The following is a 9,601-nucleotide window of genomic DNA, read 5'->3' as shown; positions in this document are numbered from 1 at the left end:
TCCAACATTTACCTACAAGACACAATCTGCTACTGAGAAACAACTAGTACTAATGAAATCATGATTTACAATCCTAAAATGTCGCACCATATTTGCGGCATTGTGTCCATGCGTGTGTTAACAAGTTGGAGAAAGTCACACTTCCCCATTTAAGGTGTTTTTAAAGCATTTGCCATTTTCACAGGAGGAGACATCATAAATGCCTCCATATGCATCATGGTTTCTATAATCAAAGAAAATCCTAAAAAGAATCAATCCTCCACTTACGAACCTCTTTTCAAGGCATCAAGTCATCCATTTTGAAGGAAAAAAATCTCAACTTGATGAAATCTCACACTTGAATTTTTGCACTAAAATTTACCACCTGCATGGTTGCTGTGTGTGTACACTTGAATTCGTGTACTGTTCTCACCCTCCCATCACTAGCCTATATATAGCACCGACATTCTACTCAATCTCGCAAGCATTCCCATTCATCTCTTTATCTTGATTATGACATGTCATCCGACATGTTATAGACATTCTTAATTCGATCGGTACAAAGTGTCATCGTATGAAACCTTACTCTTGTGTCAATAAAGTCAAAGCACCTCATTTATGTTCTCATATATTTGATACATTGAAATAAATTACACATGTGTTGGTCTTTGGTATGTTCTTCCGTCTATTACTCCACTTCCCTTGTTCTAAAGGCAAACGCGTTACATTTAAGCTAGCCGAAACCCAGTCTTTCCAATTGCCAAATTTTGAATTGAATTCTCTCTCCCATGTCCTAAATGCTTGATTAATTGCATGATCACATTGACTAACCTTCTTGGCTGGGCTGGCAATAATTGTCTTGAGAGTGATAAAGAAAAAGAAAGGAAGAGGGAGAGAGAGAGAGAGAGGGTCAGTTAGGGTGAAAATATTTGCAAGATGATATGCCCGCGGCATATTCTATATATTCACATTCTTTACCTTTTAGAGACATCCCTTATTGATTGTTTTTCTATTTTCAAATATTTTTGTTGGCATTAAATTATGCATATGATTATTATAATAAAAGGTCAAGGGCAGGAACCTTGCAGAAAGTTCGGCACACTATTCAGAACGCTGGAGCTTTGGATCAAAAGGCGGGGATTTCTGGGTGGAAGACATTGAGCCTTCCTCTTCCAAATTGAGCCATGGCGTGTCCGAGGGACCATAAGCCTTTTCATCTCCTGAAAGATGTATTAATAGCCATGATATATGTAGGCAATCATGTGGATAAAGCCTTGCCTTTTCAATCTTTGGTTTTATGCTTCAGTACAATTGTTATTATCTAACATCATGAACTTAGAAGAAGAAGATTCTACTCTTACGGGTATAGTCGATAGATACATCAATTTTAATTTCTATAAAAATTTGTTCAATCGGATTATCAATTTCCCATCTGATTTTATACATGTACTTGGGTAAGTTCTGCAAGGAGTACTTACCACGCCTACATGAAAAGACCAGACACAGTAACATATACAGCTTCAACCCATCTTCCAGATTGGTTTGATTATAATTAATCAGTATATACTATAGCCTATCACCATCGATGGTTTGAATGATCTCCATGGCCTCAAATTCATTATAATTGGATCAGACCCTCCCTGATCCATATATTTTTTTTTTGTTTGTGGCCAAGGAGATGGGTATCTTCAATATGTATATGTACATCTCTCAACAGCTGAATAGAGAAATCATATATCTTGAATATGCACTGCAACACCAGATAATACTTATCATCCACTTGATTGAATTGGATTCCATATATATATATATATATATATATTACACTATAATAATATCTAATTGAAATAAAGCCGGCCTGTATGTACACCCTTAACCACCACTACCCAACATTTCTGGTTTTTTTTTTTTTTTTTTCAACTAGTATATATTTAGAATTAATAAAAAGAAGAAGATAAAGATCAACAAGTTTGACCTCCCGATGAGCTGCTCCTCCGCCTCTTAGCCGGGAAAGCATGCCGGAAACCACCCATGTGCCACTCCTCGACCACAACGCCTTCGAGGTCAAACTGGTGCACCCCAGCTGAAGCATCAAACAAGCAACTCTCCAAGAACCCGGCCACACCACGACAGGGCGGCTTACTTTTCCGGCGACCAGCTCCGACGGGCACGTTCCTCAGGGCTCCACCGGCGGTCCAGTACCTCTGGCAACCCTTACAGAAGTGACGAGGCTGGTTAACATTATAATTATTGAAGTAACAAAATTTGGTCTCCATGCTCTTGCATCTTGGGCATGGTATGATCTTTTCAGGCCTCTTTTCTTCCTTGTGATCACCTTTGTTATTCGCTTCCTCCTTTACCTCTCCCCCATGCAACGCAATCGTTGCCCCAAACAGCTTGATTCCCGGCGCATCCTGGGCGGCATGGACCTGGTTTGCCATGATAGAAAGGGATGGAATTTCTCAGAGGAGATAGAAAATTTTCATGGTTGAAGGAAAGAGACCAAGAAACCAATGGTATTTATAGGGGATGATAACAACAAAAGCGCCCAAAACCACAAACACACATAAACATAACACAAAATTATACATGTGACAGCCGCCAGGAACCAGGTAGGTAGCGTGAAAAAGGTGATGCTGAGCTTTTTGTACACATCACTACTCCATATAAGCAAAGCACCCTTTACTAGTGTTGGAAAGTCCCTCTAATTGTGGGTCCAAAGCCAGTTAGGTTGCGTACTGAGCCATGGAGGTGTGTGGGTGGGACATGGGAGAGCATAAAGAGATAAAGCTAAAGCTAAAACCTTATTATTATTATTATTGATATAATTATTGTTTTTGTTTTTTCAATCAAACATCTCCATCCATTTACTTTCTATGGACTATAATGCCACATCGTATACCTCCAAAAAATGAATTGTTACAGGGAAGCTCTCTGGAAGTTACATGTTGGCCATGGTGATGGGCATGCTCTGATGCATGTGTCTGAACTCTATCCGGTTAATTAGGTGAAATTTGGGGTGGTTTCAAGCACCCATCTTTTTCAACGCCCATCAATTCAATAAATTGTTTAATTGCTCCACTTTTTCTCCAACTTCTTTCACTTTTCCAAAGCCTGTTTGATAGCCAATGTAACTTTTGATTTAAGTCTTCTTTAGAATAAGTTCAAGGAGATCAAGAGGGTTTTGGGGTTTTTTTTTACCCAAAATATCTTTAGTACTTATCGCAACTCTATTACTTTTTGTTCTTTAAAACTTTTTTATCCTAAAGTTTTTGATAAATTCCATAAAAGCATAATTATATTATGCCCAATAGAGTCTTATTACTTAAAAATATAGATATAGAGAGAGATAATTTATCATGCTATTTTGGATTTATTCTATATTTTTTCTTTTCTTCTCTGATAAGGGTTTTCAAAACTAGCGATATATAACAAGAAAAATGAATAGCGTAAAAGCAAAGGCTGAATCTGTGATCTGTGAGTCAATTCCTCCCATCATTAAAATGAAGGGTTACCATGATTGATGAAAAGAAAACAGCACATGCCTCCAAACAGATTTTATATCCAATCACATTTCATGGGTGACCTAGCTTGTTCCCCGCAGGCGACACAATCACTCACACACACATCTACATAATTAGAAAAAAATAAATAAATAATGGCAAAAACAAGAAAAAAAAAAAAAAAAAAAAAAAAAGCATGTGGGTCAGACAAAGAAATTGTGAAATAATGAAGAATGGTGAAGGGCATATTGATCCCAAAAGTTGGATGCTCCTAAAGGTAATGCTCTTCCTCTTTTGCTTCAACTCATCTTTTCAGGGTTTCTCATTTCTGTGGATTTGAAGACAACTTTGTCGTTTCCAAAAAAACCAGGGGTGTTGTGGGGTTCGGGTGGCTTTCAGTTGTTGTTGTGAGGAAAAAGCAGGTGTTGATAAGGTGTTATTTGCTTTAATAAAGGAATCTTATAATAAATCAACCCAAAAGCAGCCTCATTTCCAACACCTTTTCCAATATTTTATGTAGACAAAGAAGAATTTTCGTTCCTTTTTCTCGGAAAAGAGATGCACTTTTCTTTAGGGGTGCTTTTTGGAGTCTCTTTTGAATAAATTTTTTTAAAGTAATCTTCTACTTGATAAAAGGGACCTTTCCCTTTTCTATTGCATTTCAAACCCCCAAACTACCCTCTCAAGTTTCAATCTCATCTCATTTTGTTCACACCATTTATTAGTCTTGACTTTGATCCAAGATATCTATCTTCTATGCATGTGGAAGGAAATTTCAGTGAATAGAAGGGACTTTTGACTAACTTATACAAGTGATATCATAAAAAAATAAGAAACAAAAAAAGAATTAAAAATTGACAATATTATTAGATTGAGTTAGTTTTTTAAGAAAATTAAAAGCTTTTTATTTTGATTCAATCAATGTTTTGATTTACATTTTAATAGAGAGGTTAATACAAAAATCAATGAAATGCTGCTTGTCTAAAAAGTTTTATTTTGATTTAAATGAGAAGTTATTTAATATTTATTAATATTTTTATTGTATGAATATTATTCTTAGATTTCAGTTTGTCTTTCAATTTATAATTAAAAATAAAAACAAAATGTTATCTCAAAAGAGACCAGTGATATTTTTTTTTTACTGAATAGAAAAAGTCAAAATATTTTATATTTTTTATTTAATTAAAAACAATCTATTAATATCAACCAATATAATTAAATTTATTGATAATAATTTTATTTTAATTATGTTACTATTTTTAACTAAATAAAAAAAGTTAAATATTTTGAATTTTTTATTTAATTAAAAAATAAATATCAATTATTTTATTTTTATAAAAAAAAAAACCTTTTATTACTTTAAAAAATAAATAAAATTTTAAAATATTTAAGTTTTCATGGATTTTTTATTTTTCAAGGAGACAAATTTTTACTTCGCCTTAAAAAAATATTGACGGAGGAAGGTATACAACTTTATATGTTGACACCTCAAAAAGTAGGGGGGTACCCTTGTATTTCCACAATGAGCTCACCCACTCCTTTAAAAAGGCCGATGGGGCAAAGAAAATTGGGGCACCCCAATCACACCCCTACAATAATATACCATCATATTAAAAAACTAATAATAATAAAAGATGCAATGGGTGGGTTGGAAAGATCAAGGAGCATGTTGCTTGCTCTTGTGGCCCATCTATCAACTTGCCTTTTCTTTTTTCCCCTTTTTTAAATTAAAGAAACTTTTCTCTTTCTTCCCTATTTTATTTTTAATTAGTGCAAGTTGGAAATTTGCGTTTGAAAAGAGATTAATATAAATATTTTAGAGATATGGTTGAGATATAGCCGTCTATGTTCCAGATGCATGCATTACACGTGGCTATTTAGTTGGCTGTTGGCGGGAGAAAAGTGCTTGGCTTTTCTCAAAGGTGTAACAAATTTTTAAAAATGAAATCTATATTTGTCGAATTCCATATCAATATAAATGTAGAGAAGGAAAACAATATGAAAATTAGATGATGTTATTTGATATTATTTAATTGATGATGTCTTTATTATTTATTATTATAATCTTATCCGAAAAGATGTTGAGGAAATTATAAATGGAATAAGAGTATATAATTGATATCATTTGATTAATGACGTCTTTTAATATTTATTATTACAATCTTATTCGGAAAGATACTTAGGAAAATCAAATAGGGAATTGCGGGAGCTCGGACTACTACTTGCTCGTGTCCGGCCCATTCTAGAATCATAGCCTCGGTGGATTGGAAAGTGAGGTAAACATTTATCATTTGTTTGAAATGAAAACAAATAAATTTATTGAATACTTGATTGTTGCCGTCCAATGATTTGTTGAAGTTTAAGGACGAAGGAATTCAGATTTTATTTACGTGAGGAAGCTACGACACGTTTTCACCCCGTGGGCTTTGGCAAAACCCAAATGAAGAAGAAAGGAGGGCGTGGTTAAGGACTGGCCTATAAATTCATTGTATTACGTTGTTTGTGAGACAGCTGGCTGGCTAACAAAATGTATCAATGACCATTTCTAGGAAGATTCTAAAAGGCTGTAAGTTGATTTCCGTCTCATTCCCATTTCAAATTCGAATTAAGGTAGGTAGGACGGGACAGATGGAAAACATTTCAATTTTTTTTATTATTTCATTTTTTTAATTATATATAACATACAGATAAATAAATAAAATTTTCACAACATTTTTATAAGAAGTAAAACTTTTACAATTTTTTTTTTATGTGTTACAAAAACAAATTATATCACATATAATATTTATGACGAGGTGAGGCAATATCTACCCTTGAGCTCAAAAAATAATTTTTTAAAAACTATTTTTAAAGTTGGTTTTTTTTTTTTTTTTTATGTTTTCTAAAATAAAAGTTCATTTAAAATGTTCTTAATTTATTTTTTGTGTCTTTAAAAATAATGTTTATGTGTAGTATTTTTTTTCAATCATTCTTTATGTTTATATAATTATTTTTTTAAAAATTAAAATGTGTTTTCTACTCCAAAAAAACAGTTGTCAAATGGAGTTTAAAATTATCATACTCATCCCAACCTATTTGTATTTCTTTTGAACTTGTCCTATTAGCAAATAAGCAAAAAGAAGGATTATAAAAAAAAAGTTATCCCATTATCATTTCTAGTTAACTTGTCATAGAAGTAGTATTTAACCAACCAGTGCCTTCCAGAGTCTTTATGTTTTTGTTTTTTTTCTTGGGGTAGAATTTTCTTTCCTCAAGATGCTTCAAAGGTTTGCTTTTGAAGATCTAGAAGCTTTCAATGGTAGCTTCTACCTATTTCAACAAGAGAGAACCTTGTGTCCGTGTTTAAGTTTACTTCTCAAAAGTAAAATTACTTTTTTAAACTCGATAAGAGTTAAAGTCAGGTGATATTAATATTGTAAAAGTTTTATCAAATATAAAATAACTTTTTATATGGACTAAAATGGAACTTATACAATAAATAATATTTTTTTAACTTTTATATTAAACTCATTTTTAAGCCAAAAACTTCTTTAAATAAATAAGTCAATAGTATATAAAAACTCTTATTGAATTTAAGGAAAAAACTTTTAACTTCTTAAAATTGATCCAAACATATTTTGTTTAGCTTTTGAGAAGCTAAAATCTTTTTTAAAACTTAATAAAATTATTATTATTATTATTAATTAAAGAAGAGTTCAAAGTATTTGATTAATAGTTCATTGATGGGAAGAACCAAAATGGACCTACAAATAGAAAAACTCTTGGTCACTCTTTCTATTCTCACAATTCTATGAAGGTATTTTCATAATCATCATTAAGAAGTGCATAAAAGGAGAGTAGAAAAGTGATGGTGAAGGGTGAAAGAGTTCAAGATGGTTACTTGAAGAACTTTAAATCATATTAAAGTTAAGGATGTGAATTATGGTATGATCTCTTCTTTATATCCTAAATGTTATTTTTAAAGTTTGATATTAAACACTAAATTAAATATTTTCTTTTATATTATTTTTGTTAGTCACCAAAGTGGTCAAACTAGAAAATATATACATATCAATATTTAATTTTTTATATTATAAAGTGATAATCAACCCAATGGTTTGATAAACAAAAACACAACGAAATAATAAGTTAATGCAACTATGTAAATATTGGATTTATACCCAAAAGTAGAGAATGATATTAATTAGTTACATTAATTTATAAGTTTTCTCATTTAGTTAGTAAATCAATAGCACGTACTAGACTTGACCCAAAAGAGGGACTGCAGTGATGCAATGTTTACTCTTCACAACATGGTAATGGATTATGCAAAATTCTGGATTATGTTTTATAATTAACTCATACCATAATTGATTTAGTGAAAATGTTTCTTTATTTTAGTAATGACACCATCTTCACTCTCTAGGCATTTGTCTAGGATTCCAAAATTAAGCGGTTCTAACTTTTCAAGTTGGAATGAACAAATTTTTATTACCTTAAGTTGCCTTAACTTAGATTTGGCTCTCCAGGTTGAGAAACCTCCTATGTCATCTAATGACAATACCTCTAATGTAAAGACAATTTATGAAAAAATGGAATATTCTAATTGAATATCATAAAAAGTAAAATTGTTGTATCATATAATATAATAAGTCCCATTAAAGGAAGGAATAATAAAGAAGGGTAAAAAGTTTGGACAATCAGATAATAAAGAAAATGAAAGAAGTATAAGCATTATTTCTATAAAAAAAAAAAAGACACATGAAGGACAACGTCAAGAGAAAGAATTGGTTTGAAAATAAATGTGACAACTTATCCCTTATGTTTTGAAATCAAATTAGTTAATGTTCCTTCTAATACACCATGGTTAGATCAAGGTGTCATAATTTATGTTTCACATTCTAAGCAAGGATTCCTTACAACTCAAAGTCTAAGTAAGGAGAAAAATGTAGGGAGAATTATCTTTTGGGGTAGATGGGTCACCAAATTAATAAAAGGTCTATATAACTCTTCAAATTGAGTTGAAGAATACAAAATAGTAACGGACAAATATACCCTTTAAGAACACATATAAAATATTTTATAAAATTAAGTTAAATAAATTTTTTTCAATAATTTTTTTTTCAAAAATATTAAATTAAATAAAAGTAGTTTTCAAAAATATTAAATTAAATTAAAGTATTTAAAAAAATATTAAATTAAATATTTTTTTAAATATTAAATTAAATAAATTTATTTTTTAAAATATTAAATTAAATAAATTTATTTTAAAAAATATTAAATTACATAAAAGTATTTTTAAAAAATATTAAATTAAATAAAAGTATTTTTCAAAAATATTTATTTTTTTTCTCAAAATCAAAAAAGGGCATTTTTGGAAATACTGAAGGATGATATCCTTCAACTCAATTTCCATACTTTCATTGGGTCGTGGGCTCAATTTGAAGAGTTACATGGACCTTTTGTTAATTTGGGGCTCATCTACCCCCAAAACATAATTCTCCCAAAAATGTATAGAAATATGGGACCGATTGAAATCTAAAGTCGTAGCTATTGAAACTTACAAACTTATTTTGTACCCACATGATACCTTTTATGTCCTATTTTTGAAAGCCTCATTTCTTTGTTAGAACTTGATTTGAAAGGATATGTTTTCAATTTTGGAAACCAATCTCTCCACCTTTCTAGAAATTTAATAAATATGTTATTAAATTTAAACTCATTTATTTTATTTTTCCTAATTTTATAATTTTGAAGGTTTACAAAAGATTATTAAATTTAGATTTATTAAAGATTATAAACTTTAACAAGATGACTTTTGACTTAATATTAAAATAGGTTTTGAATAAACAATGAAATTATGTTACACTTTTTTTTTTTTGTAAGATGTAACTTTTAAAAATTTATTATTTATATAGTAAAGAATCAAACGAAAAAATCAATATCATACAAGTTATGAGGAAATTCCACAAATTTTGGGTTCATTTCATCTAATCATGTCCCCTTTTTCCATACTTTTATGAAATTTGCATTGAAGATCGACTTTAAATTCCCATCCTTTGCAAGGCTGAGAAACCAAGGCACAGCGGTAGGCAATTCAGAAAATTTTGATATGAGGAGTAACGGAAATTCTCAGGCAA

General features: G+C 30.7%; 1 protein-coding gene across 1 annotated transcript; it reads right to left on the bottom strand.

The window, feature by feature from the left end:
* Positions 1-1,725: 1,725 nt before the first annotated feature.
* Positions 1,726-2,491, bottom strand: LOC117923979 (dof zinc finger protein DOF1.5). The gene has a single exon (XM_034842511.1). It carries the CDS (start codon positions 2,418-2,420, stop codon positions 1,941-1,943), a length of 480 nt encoding a protein of 159 aa, XP_034698402.1. The 5' UTR covers positions 2,421-2,491; the 3' UTR covers positions 1,726-1,940.
* Between the last annotated feature and the right edge of the window lie 7,110 nt (positions 2,492-9,601).

The sequence above is a fragment of the Vitis riparia genome, chromosome 10 (genome assembly GCF_004353265.1).
Source record: "Vitis riparia cultivar Riparia Gloire de Montpellier isolate 1030 chromosome 10, EGFV_Vit.rip_1.0, whole genome shotgun sequence".
Classification (NCBI taxonomy): Eukaryota; Viridiplantae; Streptophyta; class Magnoliopsida; order Vitales; family Vitaceae; genus Vitis; species Vitis riparia.
Note: the sequence above shows the minus strand (reverse complement) of the source record. Positions and strands in the feature narration are given on the sequence as shown.